Source organism: Aspergillus costaricaensis (assembly GCF_003184835.1).
Source record: "Aspergillus costaricaensis CBS 115574 unplaced genomic scaffold BO79scaffold_28, whole genome shotgun sequence".
NCBI classification, from domain to species: domain Eukaryota; kingdom Fungi; phylum Ascomycota; class Eurotiomycetes; order Eurotiales; family Aspergillaceae; genus Aspergillus; species Aspergillus costaricensis.
The window spans coordinates 200,539-227,855 of NW_020291828.1; the positions used below are offsets into that span (position 1 = coordinate 200,539).

Here is a 27,317-nt window from a genome sequence, read left to right on the forward strand (position 1 = left end):
CATGATCTACAGAGTGTACACTAAATATCGTTAAGATCGCTCATTACACGACATGGAAGACAGGTGCTGTGCTCTATATACCATAGCTGAGTTTTGGCTAACATCATTTAGCAAGAAGATAGCCATCATTGGCAGCGGAGCTGCTGGCATGGCTGCCCTCTGGGCCCTTCACCAGCACTCCCCTCACCAGGTCTACCTCTACGAGGCGGCTCCTCGTCTTGGAGGCCACATTAATACTGTAGAGTTCAAGAAGGGAGAAGATGGCGTCAATGTCGACACTGGATTTATTGTGCTCAACAATTCCACCTATCGTGAGTTTCCTCTCTTCTACTTCAGACCTAGTCTAACAGAACAGCCAACTTCTTGAACTTCCTCAAAGCTATCAATGTCCCAACCACGCCCTCGGAGATGTCGTTTAGTGTTTCGCGATTCTCCGACTCGGGGTCATTTGAATGGGCAGGCTCATCCTTGAGAAACCTTTTCGCTCAAAGCAGAAACCTGTTCTCTCCGTCAATGTGGCGGATGGTGTTCGACATGGTGAGGTTCAACCATTTCGCTCCTGACCTTCTCCGTCTCCCAGATGTGGACAATACTATGTCGATAGGCGAGTACCTCGAGAAGGAGGGATACTCGGCATTCTTCCGCGACAACTACCTAATCCCGTTGACGGCGTCGACGTGGAGCACGAGTCCGGACAAGTGCAACTTGCAATTCCCCGCCGTGACCCTCATCCGGTTTTTGTATGTTTTTATCTCTATATAACGTTGATGCAGAGCTAATGCTATCAGATACAATCACAATCTGCTTAATACGCTCGGCCAGGGTCTCGAGTGGCTTGGCGTGACAAATGGCGCAAAGAGCTACATTGACACCATCATGGCCGGCTTTCCCTCAGAACGTGTCTTCCTCAACCAGCCTATAGTCTCTGTTGTGAATGATCCAGCCTCGGGCATGGTCAATATCACCACCGCCAACGGCACAACGGCCGCCTACGACCATGTCATCCTTGCTACGCCTGCACCCCAAGCACTCTCCCTAGTATCCAAAACAGCAACTCCGCTAGAGAAATCCATACTCTCGGCATTCGAAACAACTACCAACACCGCAGTCCTCCACTCTGACGAGGCCCTCCTTCCCCAAAACCGTCGAGTCTGGTCGACCTGGAACTATCTGAGCAACGGCGCGGCAGACCAGGTATGTGTTACGTATAACATGAACCGGGCGCAGGGGGTCTCGCATGCGAAATACGGGTCGGTGTTGGTGACGATGAATCCGCTGTCTATGCCGGATGAGCGCACAATCCAGGGAGTGTTTCAGTATGAGCATCCTCTGTTTACTCCGGCGGCGGTGCGGGCGCAGACCATGCTACCGACAATTCAGGGCACACGGGGGATCAGTTACGTGGGAGCGTGGACGATGTATGGGTTTCATGAGGATGCGTTTACGAGTGCGTTTGGGGTGGCCGGGGAGCTTGGGGCCAGACTCCCGTTTCCGGTTGCTGATAGTCGGTTGAGGGGGTGTGCAGTGAGGGAGGTTAGTTGGTTGGAATATGTCTTTAGAATGGTGTTGCAGGGTGTGCAGGGTTTGATAGTGTGGTTGGTGGGAGGGGGAGTGAAAGGAAAGCAGAAGGCGAGGTAGACTATTACACACTGTGATTATCATTCAGATCTTTGAATAGACAAGGTTTTTTTCAGTGCTATTCTGGGTGTTGCAATACCTGTCACATTGAATATCCTCCGAGGTGATTATTCACGCAATCTCGTATCATCTGATGTACCCCTTGCATAATCTGTCTGACCGAATATGAGTATGATCTACGATGCCAAGATGTTTCTAGACATACCATCTCGTGTCCATATTAGGAATTCTAGATATGAGAGTATATCAGAACAATGCGCGGGTGAACCCTAAGTGAAGCAAGCACCGCATGGATCTCCCGGACTTTCTCCGATGGCTTCCCCACCCGCCAATCCATCATCAACTAAACAACCCCTCACGCTCTTTACCATCTCTCATTTCACTTATACCTGTAATCCCTACTCTTCACAAACAACACGACTCCCTCTCAACCATACCCCCACTGCCAAACAACCATGGCCGAATCCCTTCCCCAAACCTACGACGACCTCCCCGACAAGCGGCGCTACTGGCCCGCAGCCCCCAACTCCGCCGACGAGGGGCTGGGGATGCTCCGTCTCCTCACTCCAGAAGTCGTGGCCAACGCAGCACGCACCCAGATCCAGACCGGCGAGCGTGTATGCCTCAACTGGGACCTGGAGAAGCTGAACCCACCAGGTAATCCCTTCCTTCCAACCCATCCTCTATCGCCAACTAACCAAAACACAGGCTTCGGCCGCAAACCCTTCGCCCACCAGGTAAAATGGGTCAGCGAAGGCCACGCCTTCGACGACGAATACCACTTCAATCCCCAGCAATCCTCCCAATGGGACGGCCTACGACACCACAACGCCCCAGCCCCAACACCCGACGACCCTGACCGCCGCGTCTTCTACGGCGGCACCACCTCCACCGAGATCCTCGACCCCTCGTCCGGGCGGATCGGCATAGCCCACTGGGCCAAGAAGGGCATCGCCGGCCGTGGCGTCCTAATCGACTACGCCTCCTACATCCAGCGCACCAAGGATATCACAGTAAACGCCCTAACCCGCCACACCGTCTCCCTGGACGACGTCCTCACCATCGCGAAAGAATGCAACATCACCTTCCAGCCAGGCGACATTCTCTTCCTGCGCGTTGGCCTGCCCACCACATGGGATAACATGACCGATGACGAGAAGGTCAAGTACAGTCAACAGGAAATGCCTCAGCATGCAGGATTAGAGCAGAGTGAGCGCGTGGTGCGGTTCCTCTGGGACCAACATTTCGCGGCTGTGGCGGGCGATGCGGTCAGCTTTGAGGTGTATCCGCCGGTAGAGAAGGAGTGGGATTTACATCACTTTTTGCTTGCTGGGTGGGGAGTGCCAATTGGGGAGATGTTTGATCTGGAGGGGTTGAAGGAGGTTTGTGAGAGGTTGGGCAGGTGGACGTTTTTTGTTAGTTCGAGTCCGTTGAATTGTAAGACGGGGGTGTCGAGTCCGCCGAATTGTATGGCTATCTTTTAGGTAGATCGTTGGAAGTTAGGTTGGTGGTTTTTGGGGCTGGGTGTTGAGTGGGAATGGAGTGCTCGTTTGGTCTGTATTCGGTGTATGTTGAGCATAATTGGATTATAGAATCAGACAGAGTATACAGTATTGTCATGGTTCGTCTGGGCCACAGTAACAGCATCTGCTCAGATAGTGATCACACAAACTGCACGTGGAGAATACGTTCTCTTGGCTTTGGGGTTACTCAAGTTCCTTTGTATTGTTTTCTCTTCGGGTTAATTGTGTCAAAAGCTTCCCCCATTAGTGAACTACTCAATACAAATATAGCATTCAACACCACAGCCTAGTAGTTAAAACCACTACACCCCCATAGCCCTATATACCAACGCCGCCACCACCACCGGCCCCAACACCCACAACCCAATCCTCCACCCCAACCTCACCATCCCCCTCCACATCACAATCTTCACCTTCTCATCCAACCACTTCTTCTCATTCAAATGCGGAAACGGCACCTCAGGAACGGGCTTGCCCAAAAACTCACACAACGGCTCCCACCCCTCACTTAACCTGAACTCCAACAACCTCTCAGGCGGCGTCAACCGTCTCACCAACTCATAATGCTCCTTATACTTTTCCCGACTGACACGCTTCGCATCCTCGGGTCCCTTAATCCCCAACCACCCCTCAAACGTCGACTTATGCACCTTCCCCAACGGGTGCGTGAACCACCGATCAATGGTATATATGATGGTCACGACGGGATCATACGTATTGGCAATCACGCCGTTCATCCAGCTCTGGTACCACGAGTCGATGTCTCTCTCTACCAGGACTACTTTGGCCTCCGGGTATGCGTTGAGCAACTCCTCGGAGAAGGCAATGGCCGGGGTATCGGAGGATATGGCGGCGTAGTCGTGGAGCAGTTGATCGAACTCGGTTCGACCGTAGAGGGGACCTGGTGCGTTGAAGAACTTTCGGTCGATGGCTTCTTGCCACATGGGGATGGTGCCGAATTTGTCGGACATTAGGTGGATGGAGTGCCAGCAGGGGAGCGACAGGGTTTCGAGGGCGGAGCACATTGCTATTATTCCTTCTCTTAGTATGGGTTTGCTTTTGGTGATTATGGGGTGGGATCTTGATTTTGGGGTGTATAGTACAACTAGGTACTTACAGGCTGTGCCGGTGCGGTTGAATCCTAGGCAGAGGACTTCGAGTGGAATTGTGCGCTGCTTGCCTCGTGGGGATTCGCTGTTCACGGGGCGGAAGAGCTCGGGGTGGCGGTCTTGGGGGGTTGCCATGGTGTTGATGTAGATATAGTATCAAGTAGGAGAGTATGATCTGCTGTATTCTGTTGATTGGTATTTGTAGGAGGAGAAGGATATTTGATGTTTAAATTAGGAGGGTCATGGCGTTATTGTAGAGATTTTTTATAGTCCTTTCATTCACTTATATTGAGCTAGCGCTTACCTGTCGGCAGTTGGAGGATTGCATTGATTGGTCTGCTCGTTCATGCATTTAGTCTCATTCACTAGCTCGTTAGCGCTTAGTTGGCTGGGGCAAGTTGTATAGTGTTGTGCATAGTGGTAGAGGCAGACATCTGCTGTAAATCAATTACAGAGCTCTTCTAATTCGGTGATACAAGATATAATTTGAAAAAGAAGTGATATCTCACGAATATCATACTTCAGCAGGAATATGATGTTCAAAAAGTGTATATATCCACGAGGCAGCTAATCAACACTATACCGATTCGGGTAATTCAGATGTAGGCTCTCACTGCGACAAATCTAGATAACCAAAGGCAATATGACATTTAAAGGAATGTATTACTAGAAATTACTCAAGATATAACATTCAATAACCTCTACACTTCAGTAATAGACTTTCCAAAGGAAACAAGGGCTAATCACCTGCGATAAGATAACTCCGACGGAGGTACCAAGTACCGAGGTAGTTTTTCCGAGATCGCCCCAAGATTGAGTCTCCGGCTTACTTCTTTACAAACAACTCTCTCCTTGATTCAGTCTCCTTTTAAATTTAGGCAGGATCCCTTCCTGTTCTCATCTTCTTCTCCATATCCGAGTCCGGGGAATCCCCGTTCCCACTGTACATTCATCAACATCTACATAATCCATAATACATAATAATAATCAACATCACCATGGCCGACCTCTCCACCCTCCGCGAAGTCATCCTCCCCACACTCTTCTCCTGGAAATCCCTCGCCATTGTCCTCGCATTACTCAATCTCAAGAACATTCCTTTCTCGTGGCACGTATGTATCCCATACCCCCTCCCACCCATACATACCAAATACTAACGAAAGATAATGAATACTAATAGATCCGCCTTCTAACCCACCTCCTCCTCAACCTCCGCCGCTCCCCGACCTCCCCACCCTTCCCAACCTGTCCCCCATCTCCAAGCAGCAAAAACCAAAAGAACATCCAAACCCACCCGATCTTCCACCCGCACACACTCACCACGCGCACCTCCCTCTGGGAAACCGACTACAACTTCCACAAATCCAACAGCACGTATTTCTCCGATCTGGACATCTCCCGCACAGCCATCGTGACCAGAGTCTATACACCGGGTTTAGCGCTCGTGAGCTTGGAATTCGACCACGAGTTGAAGAACGGGAAGGATGAGAATGCCAAGGTCAATGTGGGGAAGAAGGTGTATGTCGCGCTGGGATCGACCTTTACTAGCTTCAAGAGGGAGATTGGGCCGTTGCAGAGGTATCGTGTGTTGAGTCGCGTGGTGGGGTGGGATCGGAAGTGGGTTTATGTGTTGTCTGCTTTTGTGGGGATGAATTCGGGGAATGGGAAGAATCGGGGGAAGGCGAATGGGAAGGTGTTTGCTACGGCGGTGAGTAAGTATGTGGTGAAGAAGGGGTGGGTTACTGTGCCGCCGGAGAGGGTGTTGAGGGCGAGTGGGATGTTGCCGGAGAGGAGTGTTGATGATGGGGAGGGTGAGGATGGAGTGGTGGTTGAGGAGGAGGAAGAGGGGACGGTGGAGGGGATTGTGGAGGGGGTGGGGGAGGTGTTGAGTAAGGATCAGGATGATCATGCTACAGGACAAGGGGTATCGGATTGGACGTGGGAAATGATCGAAGAGGAGAGGGTTAGAGGGATGAAGATTGTCGAGGGCTATGTGGGGTTGGATGAGAAGTTGCTGGCCGAGTGGGAATAGATTATACCTGCTATCCACGTCTGCGATTACATTGCTTTATTTCGGGTTATGTATATATAGATACCACCTAAGACGGATAGATAATATAAGTAGTATAGATAAGATTCATCGTTAATGATCAGTCACGTCATGCACATCATAAACCCTGCTCCATCGTCCCTAACCTCCCTCAAAGCACTGTTCACTCAATCAACCGCAGAGCTGATTCTGAAGATCGATGCCAGCTACACAAACTATCCATCAGCCATTTCCACCTGAATGCTCCAGTTTCAAAGGGGAATACATACTCTGCACCTCATCCCCACACCCACTGTTATTCAAACAATCCACCACACCCTGCTGGAAACCGGTATTGGTGCAATAGCAGTTAAGATCACCATCGCCACAGATTGTGCTCGACTCCACGCAGTTGCCCTGATATCGTTAGCAACTCTACACCAAACTTCCTATCATCCATCTCCATGGCAATGTCCAGCAACAACAACATACAAGACAATCCGGGATACTCTGTGCCGCGGCGAACGAGAGAATAGTTGCGATAGGGAAGAGGATGGAGAACTTCATTGTGACAGGAATAAGTAAGTAGTAAGTATCTTGAAGTGATAGAATACGAAGGAGACGAAGTGTCGTGCTACCACGAGGAAGTGAGGTGATTTATACCCTCAACCCTCAACCCTCAATTCTTCAGGGCTTATGATATAATGAACACTGTTACGTGCTAGGGATGGTCTCCTTGCGTGTGTGTGTGGGGTAGATCGCATGAATGATACCGGTGCAAGGGAGTTGAGGGTATAGAAGATCAGTTGGTCGTGTATATGTGTGTCTTGATGATCTTTATATCGGTTAGTTACTAACTCTGAGGTGATGTATGTTTAGCCCGGATTGTACATCACTACTTAGTACTGTGTACATACATGGATGTGTTAAGGTAAGAGGGTATCATACAAAGGTCGGTGTGATACATGGCATGGTATGTAGCAAGTGACATCATGGCATGTTTCATACCTCCCCATGTAGAATATCTTATAGGGACTATGGTCACGTCGTGACTCTTCATTCCATGAGTAACTATTGTATCTGCAAGGGGCTGCCATCCCGGGTGTTCAGACGCCACCTTCACGAGGCAGCCACTGCGGTCAATGTGAGACATGCGTCAGTCCTTGCAGGTTGGGTCAACTTCTTCAGTTTCTCTGTACGATGGAGCCTGTTGGTGTAGATATTCGACACGTAACCGGTGGAAAGAATGAGTAACTTGAGACATGATCGTAAAATTCTAACATCTATTATGACTGTATCTCTAATCTAAATGTATCAACAAGAAATGCACCTATATAGACACCCAGGTAATCGAAATATAGACAATGTTAAAAAAAGGAAGAAATCAAATCAAGAAGCAAGGAAAAATCTATGGCAAGCATCACTGCTTCCGCCACTTCTTCACCCGGAACAAATAATAAAACGCCGCCGCCGCTGCAATCTGCACAACAACATACACCCAAAAGATCCCAAAGTTCCTCCACTTATCACTCGCCACAATGCCCGACATACTAATATACGCATCCGCTGTGCTCACAGAGCAGTACTCACACCCTGTCGTAGCGTTCGGGTTCAGCAGATTCCCCCCAGCAAGCTCCGCATACTGTCCCAGATACTCGCCGCAGGATTGACCCGTCGGGGGGTCAAGAACCGACAGCTCCGACGATGAACACACCACCTCCCTTCCTGAGACTTGTGTAGACACCATGGCCGACGCCCAGTATGTGAACGGGGATGCGCGGTACATGAAGATCCAAAAGCCCGGGAGAGCGGAAGGCGACTGCATGATACCGCAAAAGGTCAAGGACATGGCGAAGAGGAGAGTCACGACGGCACTGGCTGTGACGGTATCGGGCATTGCAGCGATTATCATGTGCGCAAAGGTACTGGTGTAGATGAATAATTCAATGCAGAGGATGAGCACGGTGGCTTGTCGGGCGGAGCTTTGGATGCCTACTACCGGGAAGTAGTAGCAGGCGAAGACGATGATGCCGAGAACGATTTGGTACGGTATTTCGACGATGATATTGGCCATTAGGAATGCTTTCCAACTGTATGCTTTGCTGGGACGCTCACGGACTTCGTAGAGGTCCCGTTGGGTGATGAAGAGAGGCATGATCTGCTGTACAAGGGAGGGGAAGATAGAGCACAGCATGAAAATCGAATAGATAACCGTCTGTAATCCTTGGAGAGAGGATTTGGCGTGGTAGAAAGAGAACCCGATGAAAAGGCCGCCAAACACGCCCAGGCCCCATTTCGCCAGCACGTACGAGGGCATGCGCCAGTATTGCTGGAATACTCGGTAGGTGACTTGGTACAACTGGAACCAGAATGGCATGGCAAACTCAGTATGGCTCCATTTGGAGTCCTCTTCGACAGGTGCGTTCTCCTTCTCGGCATGGATGCGATCGATCTCCGCTTGGACATCTTGACTCTCGCTGCTTTGTTTCCATACATCGAACCAGTTCTCTCCTTTAGCATTGGAGCCGTTGTTGACCATCTCGAGCATGTACTCGGCCGGATTCTCGTCCTCTCCGCAAGGGCGTGGAGCGCCATGATTCTCAAAGTAATCGAGAAGTGTGCGCGAGTTCTCTCCCACTGGTCCGAAGTAGACAGTCTTACCGCCGCGGGCAAGGAATAACAGCCGATCGAATTGTTGGAACAAAACGGCGCTAGGCTGGTGAATGGTACAGAGAACCGCCTGTCCATGATCGGCTAAGCGGCGCAGAAATGCGCAGATAGCCCACGAACTCTGAGAATCAAGACCACTTGTGGGCTCGTCCAAAAAGAGAAGAAGCTTTGGTCGTGCAGCCAACTCCACACCGATGGTTAGCAGCTTGCGTTGTTCAACGTTCAAGCCCTCTCCCGGAACACCGACGACTGCTTCAGCAAATTCCTCCATCTTCAACATAGATATGACTTCTTCAACATAGTCATACTTTTCCTTGAGCGAGACATTCGGCGGCTGGCGCAGCAGAGCACTGAACTGCAGTGATTCCCGAACAGTGGCTGTCTGAAGATGGAGATCTTGTTGCTGAACATACCCGGTTTTGCGCTGAAAGCTAGCATCCAGTCCTTTACCGTTAACAAACATATCTCCAGTTATCACTCCCATGGTAGTCCGATGGGCGAGAACATCAAGAAGGGTTGTCTTTCCTGCTCCACTGACGCCCATGAGTGCAGTGAGGGTTCCAGGCTTGACCCAGCCCGACACATGGTCCAAAAGCCGTCTGGTCTCTCCCTTAATGTCGACATCATAACACACATCGCGCCAGGTAAAAATATCCTGTTGCGGAGCGAGTCCTCCGAGGTTCTCTGATTTTCCCGTGCCAGTCGGCTTGATGGTACTCAGCTCAACTCCATTCTCAACATCAGCAGACTTTGGGCCTGTAGCACGCGACAAGGCGCGCTTCTGGCTGCGGTGAAAGACCAATACCTCGGCTGTGCTGGTGGTGGATGAGTTCAGCTCCGTAGCCGCAAAGTAGATCGCCATGAATGCGATCAAAAAAGCAATCAGTATCCCAAAGTTGCGCCACACGTGGCTGTAGTAGTACCTGAAATTGACGGCGATGTAACGATCTCCACTGACGAGCTTCTCGCCGGCAGTTGATCCGGACGTGGAACAAACGAAGGAAGAGCCATTCATGTCAGCATATGACGGAATGAATGAAGAGCAGGGAAATTCGCGACCGTGGAACTCGTTGGCGACAAGTATTTCAAACGCGTAGTAGATCGGATCTAGCAAGTCAGCAAGAGTCAACTAGGAGACAAAAGGAACATGAGACATACTGATGTAATGAATCCATTCGAACCAGGGATGCATTGAAGGAACGGGCAGCACAAATCCAGTATAGACGACCAAAGCCAGGATCAAAACTCCTGCCAGCGACATGGCCTGGGAGATGGTTTTCGTGACCGCCGCCATAGTTCGGAAGACCGCGCTCATGACAAACATAACAATGAAGGAGATCAGGAAGTAGATAAAGAACTGGGCCGGTTCGCGTCGGAGATTGACCATAAAGTAAAGGATAACGTTGAACGCGACTGCGAGAGCGAACTTTACCGGTATGTCGCTCACAACACCCGCAATAGCCTCTGTTGCTGGATGGTAGAAAGCATAGGAAGCTTGCTTTTCCACAATCGGTCGCTGGGCGTAGAGTGTGTTAATCTCAGACATAGCTGCCAGTGCATTTAGAAGGACGGCGAAGAAGAGCGCCGCCCCTTTAGAAGTGAAAGAAGCAGTGTCATTGGGTGCGTTGTAGTAAACCGAGCCGATGATCAGGGCCATGATGATCTGTCCACAGACCGTTGATACAGTGGTCTGGATATCCATCCACAGTCGTTGATAAGCACGTTTCGTGTTCAACTTAATCTGCATGGGTACGCTCAACAGAAATGGCGACTTGGGTCGCGTGTGTTTAGCCTGCACAGCCCGCTTGCGCTCGTGAAACTCTGTATCGGTAACGTTGTTGCCATGCAAAGGATGCTCTTTTTCATACGAAGCAACCTCGGTAAGCGTTTTCTGGTACTCGGGTGACTGACGCCAATAGGCTTCAAAGTCGTCAGGAGTGCGAGGAACACGGCTCTCCATGCCTGCACGTGGCCGGCGTTCCTGGGGGTTGGTAACAGAGGTCAGAAAATCGCCTGTGGTTTGTCTCGGGGGACACTCCCAGCCCTGTCGCTCAAAGAAGGCTTTCGCCTCCGAAGTAGGTCCAAAATAGATTTGGCGGCCCTCGTAGAGCACTGACACCTTATCGAAGATGTCATAGATGCTCTGGCTCGCTTGGTAGATGGCAACAGCATGAGCGGAGCCTGTCAGATCAGCCATCAATCGCAGAGCCTCGACGAATTTCAGCGCCGTGGCCGAGTCGAGACCACGGGTCGAGTTATCCCATGCCGCCAAAGGTGCTGCGGCCAAAGTCATCTCGGCAATGCTAACACGCTTGCGCTCTCCTCCTGAGACACCCCTGATAAACTCATTTCCAACCTTGGTGTTGTACGTGTGGCTCAGCCCGAAGACAGCCATGACTACCTTAGTGATATGCTTCGCGTGTTCGTCTCGAGATAACCCTTTGATACGACGCTGTGGGGTGCGCATAGCGGCGGCGAATTCGAGGGTCTGGCCAACGGTGAGGTGAGGGAAGTGCTTGTCCACCTATAACATAATTAGTGCGTGTAATGCTAGCTCACGACAGCATAGACATACCTCTTGGTTGTAGACCACTTCACCTTTGAACTCCTTGATCATCTGATGTTGAGGGATGCCTGTATCATGTCAGTAGAAACACATGTAGATAATAAAAGTGTCGTTACCATTGTAATGTATCACGCTGTCATCATTGACAGTCAACCCCTCAAGCTCACCACAAAGTGACTTCAGGAAAGTACTGCAGCCCGCACCTGGGCGACCAAGCACCAGAAGAAGCTCTCCACTCTTCAACACACCATTGAACTCATTCAAAATCCGCTTGGGCGGGGAGTGACGATTCCGAAGTGCCTCGCCAATGCGAAAAGGGGCAGTGAAGGTCGATGCGACAGTATCCTGGAATTGAACGGCCGCGCCAGTCCCTGAGATGGAAAGGTTCTTGAACACGATGCCTGGTCGAAGATCGAGAGCACCCTCTCGACGAAACTCACCGAGACCATATGCGAGCCACTTTCCGAGATCGAACTTGTCCGTCTGGGGGTCAAGACAGGGGTCGTCCTCTCGGATCGTGCCCATAGTATCTGGACGACCAGAGACGGCTGTATGCTGGGTATAGACGCTGGAACGCCGTCTCATGGACTCATGAGTCGCAATCCGAACTAGATTCTGTCTCTCCTCGGGACCAATGAGGGCCACAGAGGGGTGGGATGGGTCTTCTTCATTATGCGTATGAAGTGTGTTAGGTGTGTTTTGTCGTAATAGGTGGTCCTCGTCCTGGGACCAGGGCCCGGTCTGATCGGGAGCCATGTCGTAGACGCTAGCCAGCTGTCAAACGGCAGCGATCACGGAGGAATAAAGAGGGATGCGATGATTTTTCTCGTTGTTGTTCTAAAAGGAAAACCGTGCTCACGCCCCAGTCATATATATGACAACCTCGCATTCCCCTGGCCGGTATATCGGTCCCCAGGGGGGCCGATGTGGCTTCCATGGTTCAAGATACAGAGCTTGAGTATACATCATGCTAAGTCGATCTAGGCTGTGCGTATACTCGGATGCGGATATTGGTATGGACCGGTAGAGTTGTGGAGCAGGGATCCAGCCTACTAGCTGGCCATCGGATCTCGCAAGAATAGATGCCGTTGAGGGTGCCTGAAGCACGCCCACCAATGAACGTGGGCCATTGTGGGATGTGTCAGCGGATCTGTGTCTTCAGGGAACCCGATCAGCCACGTTGATCCACAAGTGGATTGTGGATGAGATACAAATCCAGGGGGTCCGGCTTCCGAATTGAGCGGATAGCGGAGTCTCTGCCTGCTTAACAGCGCTGACTAAGTATCTCCGCTGACTGTGCATTGACTGCCTCAGGCTGGCACGGCCCGGATCGTCGTGACTATCGGATGTTAAACTTCGCAGAGGCCGAGCACTAGTTAAAACAGGAGTTCAGGACTTCAGTATCCGGATAATGCTGTCGGCAGATCTGGAGGGATCTGCAACGGTTTACAGTCATGTGAGTATGGACAGTGGATGCTTGCCTTCCCCTACGTCATACCCATTGCGGTAGAAATGTATCAGATCGATTCCTAGGATTCTCTTGGATTCGGTCTGGTGCGCTTCTTCAGGCAATGAATCCTCCGGATTAAAACTGCTAGGCTATCCGGTCACCTCCTGGAGTACCATACAAAAGAACATTCTTTTCAGGTTCACACAAGTCAGATATTATATTAGCTATTGATATACTTATATATTTATTACATTCAATGTTCTTTCAACAAGCGGAATGATATTGATCATATCATCTATTATCTTTACAATTTGTATGGTACTTTGTCTTAGCCTCCACAGATCTCTATTAGTATGTATATCTTTTGTTGAAGAAGACATCTTTCATTTAATATTATATGGGTGACCGAGTCGGATAGACGTTATATATATCTGGTGTTAACGGTCAGTGATTACACATAGTTGTCTACAACTAGTAAGTATCATCTATAACCACACAGCTGATAATGACCGTCTCAGGCTACTATGAATTGACCTTAAGCTAGTCTTTTAGGCGAGTGGAGGGTTTGGTCATTATCTGGGTACCCTAAGACAGGAAGACTGGGCAGAGTCTATAGGTAAAAGCCACGTAACAGAAGGTCTGATGAACCGGGTGTATACACACTGGCACTATATGTCCCGACAATCGGTATATATACTAGTGAGCAACGTCCCCATTTCCCACATGCATAATGTTTTCATTGGTACAAGACGCCAACGACTACTATCTCATCGTAGGCATGACCATACCTACCATCATCATGTCCCATAACACATTCCTTATGTACAGTCCATAAAAGTATTTACCATCAACCACCGGTCCTATCTTCAGGCATAATACTCCTCCACCCACTCCTTGATCTGCTTCACCTCATTATCCACCACCTTTTTAACCCCCTCATTCGCATAATAATCCGCCATATACAAATCCGAGCAATGGAATCCGCCCGGGATAATCTGCACTGGCTCATTCGAAGTGCTCGCCAGCGGTCCACCAGGCCGGAAAGTGCTCGACACACCCGAGTCGCGCCAGGGGTCGTATTGCCTTGACCGGTTCATTAGCATTGGCTTCATCGATTTCTTTTATGGGATCTAGGAGACCTACCCATTCGTCCAGATCAACCGCGTCGTGTTGCGGGTCATGTCCCATCCACCGGTCCAGCTGTTCACCGTGGCGGCGTTCTTACCCTTCGCGCTGCCGTACGTGTAGCCGTTCGTTTCGGGGAAGTAGAGCGGGCATTGCCGTTGCCAGTAGGAGGCGCTGACGAGCCGGGGCACAATGGTGGAGGTACCCTCGGGAGCACCGCTGGATTCTCGTTAGTGGGTTGTTCGTGCGTTATCATGAAATGAGGTAAGGGGTACGCACTCCTGCCAGTAGAAGAAAGGCTCGTTGCAGAGGAACCATTCCCATTGGCGGTCGACGGGATTGCCGACGGAGGTATCGGTGTAGATGGGGCTCGAGGCGTTGTAGCTGTCGAAGCAGGCGACGCTCCATTCGTCGGTCCAGTAGCCGTAGCTTGCGCAGTCTGCCACTGGGTTAGACTTGAAGATAGAGAGGGATGAGACAAGGGGTGGTGGAATACAATCAGGGAGAATGGTTGAATTGAACCAGTTTGCGTAGTTGGCCAGGGCCTTTTCGAGGCCGACACCCTCGGGGCCAGGGGTTACTGCCGCGCCGGCTTCAACACCCTGCTTTCGTTAGTATAGTGATTTACTGAAGAAAAATGCTTTTGGTAACTTACCTCGACGGCGTCGCAGAACTGGAAGAAGGAAGAGTATCCTGTGGCAAAGTCGTTGTCTTGCCAGAGGTACGGTCCGTTGGGGAGGACACTGTTGCTGTCAGAGTGGCTTCTCCCATGGACATGGAAGTACTCACGCGGCAAAGTCATCGAAATGCTCAACAGCTCCCAGACCAAACAATTCCTTGAGCGCCTGCTGCTCCTTGGCAGTTCCGTTCTTTCCAACCTTGTCGACATACTCGGCTACCAGGGACACGTCCTTGCTGCAGTTCTGTGCCATACCTTGCTGGATGGGGTAGAAGTATTGCCACTGACCTGGTTAGCTGCGAGTAGAGACAACAAAAGCAGGTTACACCTACAAAGTCGTAGATAGCCTCCACAGGGGCACTAGTGGCATGGTAAGCCCAGAACGTTCCAGGCGCGACAGATTCGGTCCAAGCCGTCAAGGCACCACTGTATGATCCACCGACCATGACCCAGGGCTAGATCGTCAGCACCTATCAGAAACACAGAGCGGTGAAGGTTACATACAGCATTCTGCGCATTGCTGCGGGTGCTGTTATCGAATTGCAGCTTCACCGTCTCGGCGAAGTAGGTCATGTCCAGAATGGCTTGGTCCAGTGTGAGGTACTGAAGAGTTTCAGCGTTGAGCACCTCATAAGGCGAAGAATCGCCCCAGTAGCGGTCTAGATCGAGATCAATCAGCTATGTTTCCTCCATGGTAGCGGTGACACTCACGCTCAATGAGAATGACGGCACCCTGGATCTCCTGCGCATAGACACCGGTGAGGGTCTCATTGGTGAGATACCCCTCATAGCCATCGGCAGAGACCTCTCCAGGAGTAAAGAGGACAACCTAGTCTAATCAGCAATGTTCCTCATGATCACGGACGTTGCCAACGGCTAGATTCCAATATGGCCGGTCATACGACCAAATGCTAGAGACGCACCGGTGACCCAGGACCACCCCAGTATTCAGTACTCCACCAGTACCTCTGGGAAAAGGTTCCCTTCTCCGGATTATGATGGTCCAGCAGCTGCTCAAAGTAAGCCTCGCCCGTGGTCGCAGCCGATTTACTCGAGGCTGGCCGAGAGACAGGCTTGGGCACAAGACGGGGACGAGCAGCCTGAGCCAGAGACGCCCAAGAGAGCGCCAGGGCCGCAGCAGCGACAGCGGAGAAGGCACGCATTGTGAGCTGTCGAGGGGAACAGAGGATCCTACGACCACAATAGACGAACTGGCACGAGAGAACGGCCAGCGCCGGAGGAAAGCGAGCGATTTATGTCTGCGCCGGCGCCATGGCGTGAGCACAGCAGGAACTCCGCTCCTGCTAGGCGATACTACCTTACTCCAATGCATAGATTAAACCAGGCACGGCATGAGGAGTGCGGCAGAGACGAATCCTGAGCGTGACTGCAGAATTGATTGTTGTGCACCGTCGGAGAGCGTCGGGGCAGCCGGACGGGGTGGAGCCTGCAGATGACATCGTCAGAAGGTAAATGGATGAGATGCTGATGGAGGCGAGCACATTGCAGGCTAGACTAAGACACTTTAGCCTTTCGTAGTGCCGGCGCCGCGGGGAGTCCGGCTGCAGTGCCATCGGAGGTGCGCCTGCAGGAACGCGTGATAACGAAGATTGAGAGATAGCAGGATGGCGAGATAACGCGGAGATGTTAATTAATATCCGCAACGGCAATGGCATGATAGTATGGGAATCAGATGGAATGCGGGATGCTATGCTAAACGGTGCATTTGGATGCAGTATCTATAAAAGAAGAATACATTTGAATACAAGTGATAAATAACCCCATCTATCTTTCTTACAAGTCACCATCCTCATCCTCGGGCGTCGTCTTTCCCTGCTTGTTGAGGCGCGACATCTCCACCTGCTCCCCCCGGCCAGCACCGCCGGCCGTCGACATCGCAATCGCCTGTCGTCCCGTATCCGAAGACTCGAGAAACTCGCGCAGTCGCTTCTTGCCCTCCACGAGCGCCTGGTTCGACGCAGCCTCCGTCATCTTCATGATCGGTCCCCACAGATTGAGCTGGTACGTCACGTACCCGGCAACAAGGCACACAAACAAGAGGAAGAAGTAGGCGGGGTTACGGAGAACTACGCACAGTTAGTCATGATCAATCCACAATTCGAAATTCATAGAGCCAAGCTTACCAGCAACGATCTCGTTCCAACCAAGCGCCAGAAGAATACCATAAAAGTACAGGGGCACCTGCGTCATGCCGCCAATGGCGCTGCGCTTGGCCTCCACATACACTCCATCCGCAGCCTTCTTGAACCGCACCGTCAGCTCCTGTCGCTTAGACTCGCTAAGAATTGTCATCTCCTCTTCCAAGCTCTTGCCCTCCTCTTCGTCAACTCCGCCAATCGGCGGCAGGTCCTCCTCATCGGCCGCAGTCGCAGAGCTGGGCGTGTGCCCAACCCAGCGATCCAGTGGCGGCGGTGCAGACGTCTCCGCCAGTCGGAAACGTGATAGAAGGGGAATCAGGGTTAATGTTGACTCGCGCGCCCGCGTGTAGATGCCCTCAATGTCATCGGTTGGCCGCCAGATTCGGGGCACACCGGCGTCATCGTAACGGAACTTGTCTTCAAAGTTCTCGCGCAACTTCAGTAGCAGATTGCCCTCGACCATTTCTTCGTCAATCTTCGCACGCAAAACACCCCAAGACTTACGGCGCAACCGCCACAGGCCAACATCCACCTCCTCTAGGCTGGCATCGAAGCTACTGGCGCGATCGGTGAATCTGCGCTCCGCATCCAGCACGGTCTCCACGAACACATTCCATACCCGGTCCCAGAATTTCTTCTCCGTAGGCTTTTCCCCCTCCTCCGGAGCGCCACCCCCGGCCCGTCCGGACCCAAGGGCATTGAACTCGAGACCAACGGACTCGCCCAGGCGGGACTGCACCCAACGCTCGACCCGGCTGGCCAGTCGTCGCATCTCCTCACGACGCAGGCGTGCGCTCACTTCCGCCAGCTCCTTCTCATACAACGCCAGTTGCTGCTGAGAGTCACTCCAGGCGGCACCCTCGACGGCAGTTTCGTGCGCAACCTCCTTGAACTTCTGTACGGCCTTGGTCACTTCCTCGTTCACAATTTCGGCGAAGTCATAACCGGTACCCTTCTTTTGGCCGGCCTTGACAGCACCCGACACAGCGTCGCTGAACTCGGTGATACCAGACTTGTGGGTTGCATCCAGCTGGCCCTGGAAAAGAGCCTTCAAACGGGTATCGATTTTGCTCTCGAGCTCGGTACGTTTGCGCTGGTAGACTCCCTTGTGATAGCGACTAGCTTCCGTTTCGAAGCTCTTGAAGGCCTTGGACCGCGAGGCCCGCATCGCTGCTCCCAAGCCACCAAGGATCTCCGGTTCCCCAAGGCGAGCCGCCTGCGACTGCTTATCCTCAAAGGGAACGATCGCATCGTCAAATGCAACCATAACCTCCCGCAAAATTTCGTCACAGCGGAACTGTGCAAGCAGTTCCTGCTGAGTAGGGAGGTCAAGATCCTTGTTGTTCACGATTTGGTCCCAGATTCCCTCCGCATAGTGAGAAAAGCCATCCGCGGGAATGCGACGGTGGTACTCGGGGAGGAAGACGCCTCCATCGGAAAACTCGCCCTTGCGCGCATCCAAACTGGGGTCCTTCTGTCCTTCACGGAAACGGAGACTCAGCTTCTTTGTCTCCGCAACAAACTGCTCTGGCTGGTAGCTTTTGTGGGGAAGGCCGTAGAATTGGAAGTCGAAGTAATCATGGACAGAAGAATGTTCCAAACCGGCAGGCTTAGAGATAGAGTCCCATAGGCGCGACATATCCTCCATCAGTGTCCGCTGCAGATTCTGGAGAGGCGTGTTGCCGACAAAGTCACGAATGACGAAGAAGAGTAGAGAACGGTGACTGGTACTATAGGTTAAGGGTCAGCATGAAGCACGAGCAATACGTAGAACAATCCGCGAAACGTACGCCCTATCTTTCAGGAACAGCTGCATGTTGACTTCAAAAACGGTCTTCAACAAGCCCATGTTGGCACCCTGATACAATCCAACCTGATGCTCCCAGATATTGACAATGAGGACTTCACTCGTCGCAAGCGCAAACAGTGCGCTCTTGCGCTCAAAGTCCTGGTCCTCTCCACGCTCGCGACCATCGGTACCCTCAACATCCATGACCAAGATGTTGTCGGACATTGATCCGTCGCCACCATTCTTATTTTTGGACATCCAGATACCCTTGGTAGTTTGACGGCGTTCCAACTCGGACATCACGGAGAACTGGGTGCCGAAAAGATGATTGAGCAGGGTCGACTTTCCCGTCGACTGGGAGCCGAAGACGGATATGAGGTGATAATTGAAGCCGGCTGGTGTGACATCTTCTAGAGTGAGATACTTGGACAGATTCGCACTGGAGTAGTTGTTGTTAGCTGATGCGCCGCTCAAGGACCCCCTGAACAGGTGATGCGGATGACGGAGAGTCGCATTCTGAATTAACACCCTGAGACTTAACCCAGACGTCACAGACAACGACCGTCGTATTGGAACTCATAGACATGAGGAAAGGACCTACTTGAACTCCTTGTTTTCGTCGATGACCTGCACCCCGTGTTCATATGCTGTCTTGTCGCTGCTGCCGTTGCCAATGGCGGCAAAGTGGCCATTGGTTGCCATGACGGAAGACGTCAGTTGCACTGCTGCCGCAGAGTAGTCTTAAAGCGCAGGTTTCGTGCTGGTGAATGAGTATGGGATATGGGATAGTTGTTCTGTTTTCCGGGGGTGGGATGAGACAACGACGGGGAGCGCCGCTGGAACAACGTCAGATGCGGAGAGCGTGGCGAAAGTAAAAGGGTAGGGGCAAGTAGGTGCGGGATGTAAAGGTAAGGGGAGAAGGAGAAGAGTCGAGACGGATGAGGTCAAGAGAGGATCACCATGGGAGACGGGCAATCACAAGACGACAATGGGATCCACACCGAGGTCTGGTGGAAAGCGAGTGTGAGAGTAGGAGAGCTGGAAGAAGCCGGGCAGGAAGGAGGGCAGGAGGGCTTCTAGTCCGGGCGGTGGTCACTCTGGCCAGCCTCAGGAGTTGATCCCCCGTTGCAGTTGCCAGCCAGTCTGCTGGTCGCCTGAGCCTCCAGGCCGCGATCGTCTGATCCCGCCTTAAACCGCTTTGGGTTAGTGAGAGTCCGTGATCTGGGCAACCGGATCGGGGAAAATAGTTTGTAGTGTAGATAGATCGGATCATCTGTCTTGATCTACCCCAGTTATGGAATACAATAAGTATACAAAAGACCTTGCAGTGATGACATTCGAGTAAATCATTCGATCATATTCAACGACATACCGAGAAGTGAGAAGAGAGGAGAAGAGATACAAAAAAAGTCTACAGACATTTCAATACAAATACAGATACATGGATATGACTCAAAGAACTCCGGTGCAATCCACCACCCTGGCGTATCAGTCCCGGATGCTCCCGCTGATGCCCGCGCTGCAAGATGGTGTTTAAACATTATGAACGATTCCCTGTCCAAGTTTTGTTTTCGCTTCGTTTTTTCCCATAGTACACAGCAGCCAGTTGTCCGGGCCTGCTACACGAACCTCGGTGGGTTCGCTATTTACTCTTCCAGGACACGAGTGACCAGACCAGTGGCGACAGTGCGACCACCCTCACGGATGTTGAAGCGCTGACCGGCCTCGGCGGCGACGGGGCGGTGGGTCTTGACGATCATCTCGACGTTGTCACCGGGCATGATACGGCGGGACTGGTCTCCGTCGGGGAAGCTGAACTCAGCAGCCTCATCTGTAGCAGCCAAAATTAGAGGATGTTCTTTAGTAGTGGAATAGAATACGATTTCACTTACCGGCAGTGCGGATGAACAGCTGGGGACGGTACTGGACACCGAAACCGGTACGGCGACCACCCTCAGCCTCGGTCAGGACGTACATGGAGACCATGAACTTGCTGTTGGCCTTGGCGCTGCCAGGAGCGGCAATGACCATACCACGGCGGAGATCCTCACGGCGGACACCACGGAGCAGGAGACCGGAGTTGTCACCAGCGCGGGACTCGGAGCAGGACTTCTTGAAGGTCTCAATGTCGGTAACCTTGGTCTTGATGACCTCGTTGGTGGTACCGATGATCTCAACCTCGCTATCACGCTTCAGGAGACCACGCTCGACACGGCCGGAGGCGACGGTACCACGACCGGGGATGGAGAAAACTTCCTCAATGGACATCAAGAAAGGCTTGTCAAGGTCACGCTGGGGAGTGGGGATCCAGGTGTCAACGGCCTCGAGGAGAGCGTCGATACGCTCGGTACCGATGTCGGGGCGGCGGTCCTCAATGGCGCAGAGAGCAGAGCCGAAGACGATGGGGGTCTCCTCACCCTCGAATCCGTAGGTGCTAAGAAGCTCGCGCATTTCCAGCTCAACGAGCTCCAGCATCTCGGGGTCATCGATGGCATCGACCTTGTTGACGAAGACAACGATCTTCTGGACACCGACCTGACGAGCAAGCAGCAAGTGCTCACGAGTCTGGGGCCTGTTGATCGCCAGTGTAAGCATATATACTGAATGGGGTTATTCTTGAGGTTTCTGCGTACATCTGACCGTCGGAGGCGGCGACGACAATGATAGCACCGTCCATGTTGGCGGCACCAGTGATCATGTTCTTAATGTAATCGGCGTGACCGGGGCAGTCGACGTGGGAGTAGTGACGAGCATCGGTGGCGTACTCGATGTGGGCAGAGGAGATGGTGATACCACGCTTACGCTCCTCAGGAGCCTTGTCAATGGCACCATACTCGAGGAACTGAGCGAGACCCTTGGAGGCCTGGTGCTTGGTGATGGCAGCGGTCAAGGTGGTCTAGAGGAAACGTGTGAGAAGTTTTCGGACCATATCGGGGAAAACATCAACGCAGCGAGGGGGGAGGAGGGAATTGTGGTCTAACCTTGCCGTGATCAACGTGACCAATGGTACCTATAGAATAGCGATGAGTAATTGCATTGATGGATCATTAAGAGATGAAGATGGCAACCTACCGATGTTGACGTGAGGCTTGGTACGCTCGAAAGCGGTTGCCATACCACGGGCAGCCAGCTTGTCGCCGAGGAAGACATGCTGGATGGGGTTGACAGCGCGGGGGCGCAGCAGGGAGGCCCTGCTAGAGCGGAAAAGGAGGTTGGCAGATCTGGCGAGGCTGGACATGATGGCTACCCTGCGATGGAAACACAACCGGACAGGAATGGGAACAGGAAGAAGACGAGCTGAACGGCCGGGAAGTTCGAGCAGCGCTTCTTGTTGAGCCCGGAAAAATTTAGGGAGGCGCTGACTCAGCCTTCAGCCAATCACAATTGCAGTATTGCGGAGTCGCCAGGGACGAATAACCTGGAAGGTTGGAGATGGCGTAGTATACCAGGTACAGGCATAGAACAACTCAAAAGGCGGGCTATTTGATTACATGTAGTTTTGATTTCTTTTTCTTTTTTTTCCCTTTTTTGATTGTACTGATATATATCTCTCTGTTTTATATAACGAGGTTATGCACGCTTCGTGCCCCCGAGCTTCCGCGATACCGGTAGTATAGCTTCGCTTCATGTGCCCCATATCCCGACCTGACAGCTAGAGCTGCAATACAAGGTACAGTATATCACACGACACCCGACATGCTCATAATGCCACCTTCGTTTTGTCGGGTATAAGACACATCATGTCAATAGTGATGGAAAAGAAGCTTGATAAGGCATTTCCAAGCACCGATGATAGAGAGTGGTCCGTTATATGTACAGAACCAATACCACTCAAGGCCGTTAATAGTATACATACTAAATAAACTCCATCAACTCATCATGTTTCCTTATCCTCTCAAACATCCTTCTTCACCACCAGCACCACATGCTTGCCCGGCTCTCCTTCCATGGGTCTGACCGGCAAGGCTTTGGCCTCCCGAACCGTCTCCATGACCCGGTCCATGAGATTCTTGACCTCCTCCACAGTAGGAGATCGCTTGTGCTTCTTTCTCGTCAAAATTAGCTCCACCTTCCGACCCTTCTCCAGAAAAGTTGTGAGTTGCTTCAAGCGATGTGCCAGATCATGAGCATCAATGGCCCAATTCAGTTCTAGCTGTTTAAGACCATCCTTGACAGGTTTCGCCTTTGCTTTTGCGAATTCCCGAAGCTCAAACTTGTTTACAACCTTGCAAATCGGCACTCCATCCCCACTACCCGGTGACACCTGCTGCAATGTTTGACTTGAACGGTCGATTTGTCGCAGCGCATCTCGAAGACTGACAGGGGGGTCAAGGCTGTTGTTTTCGTTCACGATTTGGACATATAGCGCTCCGATCTCTTCGTCGAGGATGTATTGCGGCAGGGCACGAGGGGTAGCTCTTGTGCGGAATTTGAGGAGAGGAGTAGTCGGGCTGTAGGATCGAGTGGGGATTTCATTGATGCGGGGAGTGAGTTGGAAGAATTGAGGACGAAAGGCAGGTTGAGGAGTGAGGAGGATTTGGCGAAGAGCCCGAGTGGGAGGGACGAGACGGCGCATGTGCTTCATTTCCAAAAAGTGACAGCGGCGCTGACACCGACAGACAACAAAAGAATTGGACAAGAGCAGAGATCAAGATCGGGACAGAAGAACTGGGGATTAAAATCCAAGGGTTGCTATCATAGGCTGCAGAGAACCATGTGGTGAGGTCAATATCCGGGAATAATAATGAGGCCGGGCTGAGTCTGGCTGCATGCGGCGACCGCCCACCAGCCACGGGGGGGGGGGGACACCAACGCCACAAATCGAGCCAGCCAGCAGGCGGAAGCGGAGCCCCCCATTCGTTTCAAAAAAAGACCCTGAGAGGCCAAGAATAATTAAGAACAAGTACTACTAACTGGCCTTCATTTGCCTCTCTCCGTGTCTCCTCCTCCTCCACATCACCCTCATTCTTTCTTTCTTCCTCCCTCCCTCTCTTCCACTCTCTCTTCCCTCCTCCCCACATCCTCCCTTCCATTCGTTGGTTGGTCTTTTGCTTCCCACTATCTTTGTGGCCTGCACCGGAGGCGCCCGGACGATCCTATGCTTTCTCTTCGTTCCTACCGTTAATCGTCTTTCTTTCCCTTTATACCAACTCGGTCGGAATACCGAGAGCGTTGTCTGCCGGACGTAACGCTACAGCCTTTACCGAATACTTGGCTTTGTCCGCATGTCGACTGGTGTTGACAGTCGACATACTCCACGTACATCGTCCTTTTCAGCGTCAGGTTCTAGACCTAGCAGGCGTTCGGTGTCGCACCCTTCCGAACCCGCGATCCCCTTAGTCGCCTTGGACAAATCGATCGGCAAATCTCGTCGCAGTTTGTCCCACATGATGATGTCTCAAAGCCAGCGCTCTCGCTACCTGAAGACAGGTGCTATTGTCAGTGCAGTGCTTCTTCTGTTGCTATGGCTGTCGCCGTCCAAGCCCACAGTGAGCAACATTGGATCCCGTAAGTGACCACCCCCTATAACGGGGAAAGTCGATCTGGACTGACGGTCAATTTTCAGAGCCACCGTTGAATGGTGTCGCTCCCCTAACGGACAAGTGCACGAAACCTCATGACCCCTCCAAGCCTCTGATCCAGTATGCGCTTATGATCGACGCGGGCAGTCAGGGCTCTCGCATCCACGTCTACCGCTTCAACAACTGCGGCCCCACCCCCGAACTGGAGAACGAGGTCTTTGAGCAAACCGAGAAAAGACAGGGTGGCTCCGGACTGAGCGCCTACAAGGAAGATGCTGAGGGAGCGGCCAAGAGTCTGGACCCTCTGATGCAGGTGGCTCTCAAGTCCGTGCCCGCCGACTACCAGTCCTGCTCCCCCATTGCCGTGAAGGCCACCGCTGGACTGCGTATGCTTGGCCCCGAGATGAGCCAGAGGATTCTGGAGGCCGTGCGTACTCGCCTGGAAACCGTCTACCCCTTCCCCGTGGTCTCCCGTGAGATGGGTGGTGTGCAAATCATGGATGGCAGTGACGAGGGTGTCTATGCCTGGATCACAACCAACTACCTTCTCGGTAAGATCGGCGGTCCGGACGAGACCCCTACTGCTGCCATCTTTGATCTGGGCGGTGGTTCCACTCAGATCGTTTTCCAGCCCACGTTCCCCCAGAGCCCCTCGGGCGGTATGCCCGAGCACCTGGCGGACGGTGACCACAAGTACTCGCTGCAATTCGGCGGTCGTCACTTTGACCTCTACCAGCACTCTCACCTGGGTTACGGATTGATGGCTGCTCGGGATGCTGTGCACAAGGCGATCGTCGATGCCAAGTTGGCCGCCAGCCCCGTTGATATGTCCTGGTTGAAGCAGCCGATCTCCAACCCCTGCATTGGACCTGGTATGGAGCGCGATGTCGAGTTGGCCTTTGACAACGACCACCCGCTCGCCGGTAAGGTGACGGTGAAGATGGTTGGTCCGAAGCAAGGCGCTTCTGCGGCAGCTCAGTGCCGTGGCTTGACTGAGAAGATCCTGAACAAGGATGCTGACTGTAAGCTGGCGCCCTGCTCCTTCAACGGCGTTCACCAGCCGTCTCTGGAGAAGACTTTCGCCCGCGAGGATGTGTACATCTTCTCCTACTTCTATGACCGCACCAAGCCCCTGGGCATGCCTGACTCCTTCACTTTGGACGAGCTGCACCAGCTCACGTCGACGGTCTGCGCGGGTGAGCCCGCATGGGGCATCTTCGAGGGTGTTGAGGATGCGCTGCCCCAGCTGCGCGATCGCCCCGAGTGGTGCCTTGACTTGAACTTTATGCTAGGTCTGTTGCACACGGGATACGAGATGCCCTTGTCGCGTGAGGTGAAGATTGCGAAGAAGATCAAGAACAACGAACTTGGCTGGTGTTTGGGTGCTAGGTAAGATACCCTTTCTTATACTACTTTGGATCAATGCACGATACTAACGAGTGACAGTTTGCCCCTGCTGAGCCAGGAATCCGGCTGGACCTGCCGGGTGAAGGAGGTCTCCTAGACGAACAGACGTTAGGTGATGCAGCGACGACAGTTTAATCCACCTTGCGCATGTGCGCTTGGACGTATACATGTCTAATATCATGCAAATACACTAGATCATTGATTTATTTTTCCGTTCCATGTGTATTCTTAGACTTGGCTGGTGTTTGTTTGGGTATGATTATTATGTTATGCTTGATCTATGAATCTAGAGACTGTATGACATGTAGACCGGAAACACTTTTGTAAACCCACTCCTTCTAAAATGCCAAGATGCGAAAAACCCAGACGAACTCTATAGTAGCGACCAACTTTTATAAACCAATTAGGAACCCAAAGCGCCAACCCATGCAATCAGCAGACTTTTCTTATATCTCCTCAATCGTCGGCTTCTCCTTCTCCGCCGAAGACTCCGCATTGCCCATCAAAGTATCCAGCACATTCGAGTCCTTGCCAGATTTCGGCCTCTCAGGCAGAACATGTTGATTGTCCTGACCACCCTGCGACTCGAGATGATCTTCCTCATCATCATCACCGGGCCGCTTCTCTTCCAGCACACCTAGTCCCAGATTCTGCACCCAATTAGCATCCCAACCACCAAACATAGGAATTATATCACAATCATACCATCTCAATATACCGCTTTCCCTCCATATCCTCGTCCTCGTCCTCGTCATCATCATCCCCATCAATTTCCAGTCGCACATCCTTCGCCCTTCCCGCCGCAATCTCCTGTTCGAGCTTCTCATTCGCAGTTTTCATCTGGGGAAGGAAAGCAGATAGTCGGGACAGTAGGTCAGGGTTTTTGTTGATGCGGCCGATACGTGGTTTAGGTATAGCAGGAATGCGCGGCATGTCGTCGGAGGTAGTAGTGGTCTTCTTCTGGTTTACTTCTTCATCTTCCTCATCGTCGTCGCTGTCGCTGTCACTGTCGCTAGAGCCAGACGAGGAGGTATAGTCATCGTCGTCATCGTCATCTTCATCTTCCTCACGGCCAGTGGTGGAGGTAGCGGTGTGTTGGAGATGGTCGTCGTCAGCGGGGGAATGTTCGCGCCGATCAAGATCGCGAGCGGTAGAAGTGGTGGTGGTAGTGGTAGTGGAGGAGGGATCGGCTCCCTGGCGCTTCGTAGTGGAGGGCATATTATTTGCTTTAAATAACGATACAAAGAGATGGTTGGAAAGAAAAGTAACAGCAGTGGTGGTGATTGAAACAGGATCGACCGAAATCTGCGGGCAAATTGGCGCCGCAGTGGGGAAACCCAACCCGCGGGATTGGCGGGGTCAGAGCCATTTTACTCCTTAACTAGTGGCCGTGGCCCTACTTTCCCTACGTAGTACTCTGACTAGTGTAAGCAGCCTTAATGCTGCTAACTATGGAATAGTTAGTAGCTGACGCCATGACACCAATCGATCTGGCCAGTTATCCGTCCGGCGTGTCTTCTGCCTGCATATGTGAGCGGCAGGCACATTAAGTGGCTGTGTTGGGGGTTGTTGTTGGTTACTTATTGTCTGGAGTGTACTTTAGTGAATGAACGAATTCTCTTCTCTCTCTCACACTCTCGCTCCCTCCTTA

The 27,317-nt window shown here is 52.1% G+C and overlaps 13 protein-coding genes across 13 annotated transcripts; 5 read left to right on the forward strand and 8 right to left on the reverse strand.

Moving 5' to 3' along the window:
• Positions 1 to 52: 52 nt before the first annotated feature.
• Positions 53 to 1,638, forward strand: BO79DRAFT_271728 (NAD(P)/FAD-dependent oxidoreductase; the record flags this gene model as incomplete). Its single annotated transcript, XM_025687372.1, has 4 exons — positions 53 to 63; positions 112 to 311; positions 356 to 740; positions 789 to 1,638. The coding sequence occupies 4 exons, from the start codon at positions 53 to 55 to the stop codon at positions 1,636 to 1,638; spliced, it is 1,446 nt and encodes a 481-aa protein (XP_025536798.1).
• A 398-nt stretch (positions 1,639 to 2,036) lies between these two features.
• Positions 2,037 to 3,215, forward strand: BO79DRAFT_200091 (uncharacterized protein). Its single transcript, XM_025681467.1, has 2 exons — positions 2,037 to 2,295; positions 2,347 to 3,215. The coding sequence occupies exons 1-2, from the start codon at positions 2,094 to 2,096 to the stop codon at positions 3,120 to 3,122; spliced, it is 978 nt and encodes a 325-aa protein (XP_025536799.1). The 5' UTR covers positions 2,037 to 2,093; the 3' UTR covers positions 3,123 to 3,215.
• A 248-nt stretch (positions 3,216 to 3,463) lies between these two features.
• BO79DRAFT_200094 (sulfotransferase family protein) lies at positions 3,464 to 4,405 on the reverse strand (the record flags this gene model as incomplete). The annotated part of the gene is made up of 2 exons (XM_025681468.1): positions 3,464 to 4,188; positions 4,279 to 4,405. The coding sequence occupies 2 exons, from the start codon at positions 4,403 to 4,405 to the stop codon at positions 3,464 to 3,466; spliced, it is 852 nt and encodes a 283-aa protein (XP_025536800.1).
• Positions 4,406 to 5,157: 752 nt separating this feature from the next.
• Positions 5,158 to 6,302, forward strand: BO79DRAFT_289484 (uncharacterized protein; the record flags this gene model as incomplete). Its single annotated transcript, XM_025688785.1, has 2 exons — positions 5,158 to 5,382; positions 5,451 to 6,302. The coding sequence occupies exons 1-2, from the start codon at positions 5,269 to 5,271 to the stop codon at positions 6,300 to 6,302; spliced, it is 966 nt and encodes a 321-aa protein (XP_025536801.1). The 5' UTR covers positions 5,158 to 5,268.
• A 189-nt stretch (positions 6,303 to 6,491) lies between these two features.
• Positions 6,492 to 6,866, reverse strand: BO79DRAFT_154574 (CFEM domain-containing protein; the record flags this gene model as incomplete). The annotated part of the gene is made up of 3 exons (XM_025678753.1): positions 6,492 to 6,526; positions 6,590 to 6,716; positions 6,792 to 6,866. 3 exons carry the CDS (start codon positions 6,864 to 6,866, stop codon positions 6,492 to 6,494), a joined length of 237 nt encoding a protein of 78 aa, XP_025536802.1.
• Positions 6,867 to 7,626: 760 nt separating this feature from the next.
• Positions 7,627 to 12,353, reverse strand: BO79DRAFT_271743 (ABC multidrug transporter). The gene is made up of 4 exons (XM_025687373.1): positions 11,652 to 12,353; positions 11,545 to 11,603; positions 10,128 to 11,493; positions 7,627 to 10,076 (listed from the first exon to the last, which is right to left on the reverse strand). Exons 1-4 carry the CDS (start codon positions 12,289 to 12,291, stop codon positions 7,720 to 7,722), a joined length of 4,422 nt encoding a protein of 1,473 aa, XP_025536803.1. The 5' UTR covers positions 12,292 to 12,353; the 3' UTR covers positions 7,627 to 7,719.
• A 1,316-nt stretch (positions 12,354 to 13,669) lies between these two features.
• Positions 13,670 to 16,033, reverse strand: BO79DRAFT_210579 (putative serine peptidase). Its single transcript, XM_025682835.1, has 10 exons — positions 15,713 to 16,033; positions 15,501 to 15,618; positions 15,294 to 15,448; positions 15,122 to 15,244; positions 14,900 to 15,072; positions 14,766 to 14,853; positions 14,607 to 14,712; positions 14,390 to 14,549; positions 14,129 to 14,329; positions 13,670 to 14,068 (listed from the first exon to the last, which is right to left on the reverse strand). The coding sequence occupies exons 1-10, from the start codon at positions 15,950 to 15,952 to the stop codon at positions 13,852 to 13,854; spliced, it is 1,581 nt and encodes a 526-aa protein (XP_025536804.1). The 5' UTR covers positions 15,953 to 16,033; the 3' UTR covers positions 13,670 to 13,851.
• A 456-nt stretch (positions 16,034 to 16,489) lies between these two features.
• Positions 16,490 to 19,749, reverse strand: sey1 (dynamin-like GTPase SEY1). Its single transcript, XM_025688786.1, has 4 exons — positions 19,339 to 19,749; positions 18,739 to 19,176; positions 16,934 to 18,678; positions 16,490 to 16,876 (listed from the first exon to the last, which is right to left on the reverse strand). Exons 1-4 carry the CDS (start codon positions 19,437 to 19,439, stop codon positions 16,584 to 16,586), a joined length of 2,577 nt encoding a protein of 858 aa, XP_025536805.1. The 5' UTR covers positions 19,440 to 19,749; the 3' UTR covers positions 16,490 to 16,583.
• A 336-nt stretch (positions 19,750 to 20,085) lies between these two features.
• On the reverse strand, positions 20,086 to 22,029 carry BO79DRAFT_178374 (translation elongation factor Tu). The gene is made up of 5 exons (XM_025679979.1): positions 21,810 to 22,029; positions 21,719 to 21,747; positions 21,371 to 21,633; positions 20,630 to 21,309; positions 20,086 to 20,568 (listed from the first exon to the last, which is right to left on the reverse strand). Exons 1-5 carry the CDS (start codon positions 21,973 to 21,975, stop codon positions 20,384 to 20,386), a joined length of 1,323 nt encoding a protein of 440 aa, XP_025536806.1. The 5' UTR covers positions 21,976 to 22,029; the 3' UTR covers positions 20,086 to 20,383.
• A 406-nt stretch (positions 22,030 to 22,435) lies between these two features.
• On the reverse strand, positions 22,436 to 23,445 carry BO79DRAFT_210582 (putative translation initiation factor IF3). Its single transcript, XM_025682836.1, has one exon. It carries the CDS (start codon positions 23,320 to 23,322, stop codon positions 22,633 to 22,635), a length of 690 nt encoding a protein of 229 aa, XP_025536807.1. The 5' UTR covers positions 23,323 to 23,445; the 3' UTR covers positions 22,436 to 22,632.
• A 226-nt stretch (positions 23,446 to 23,671) lies between these two features.
• Positions 23,672 to 25,905, forward strand: BO79DRAFT_239533 (guanosine diphosphatase). Its single transcript, XM_025684925.1, has 3 exons — positions 23,672 to 24,245; positions 24,304 to 25,648; positions 25,706 to 25,905. The coding sequence occupies exons 1-3, from the start codon at positions 23,963 to 23,965 to the stop codon at positions 25,761 to 25,763; spliced, it is 1,686 nt and encodes a 561-aa protein (XP_025536808.1). The 5' UTR covers positions 23,672 to 23,962; the 3' UTR covers positions 25,764 to 25,905.
• Positions 25,697 to 26,052, forward strand: BO79DRAFT_40088 (uncharacterized protein). The gene has a single exon (XM_025689192.1). The coding sequence runs from the start codon at positions 25,814 to 25,816 to the stop codon at positions 25,991 to 25,993; it is 180 nt and encodes a 59-aa protein (XP_025536809.1). The 5' UTR covers positions 25,697 to 25,813; the 3' UTR covers positions 25,994 to 26,052.
• BO79DRAFT_289490 (NOPCHAP1/New4 family protein) lies at positions 25,964 to 26,929 on the reverse strand. The gene is made up of 2 exons (XM_025688787.1): positions 26,372 to 26,929; positions 25,964 to 26,316 (listed from the first exon to the last, which is right to left on the reverse strand). Exons 1-2 carry the CDS (start codon positions 26,882 to 26,884, stop codon positions 26,113 to 26,115), a joined length of 717 nt encoding a protein of 238 aa, XP_025536810.1. The 5' UTR covers positions 26,885 to 26,929; the 3' UTR covers positions 25,964 to 26,112.
• Between the last annotated feature and the right edge of the window lie 388 nt (positions 26,930 to 27,317).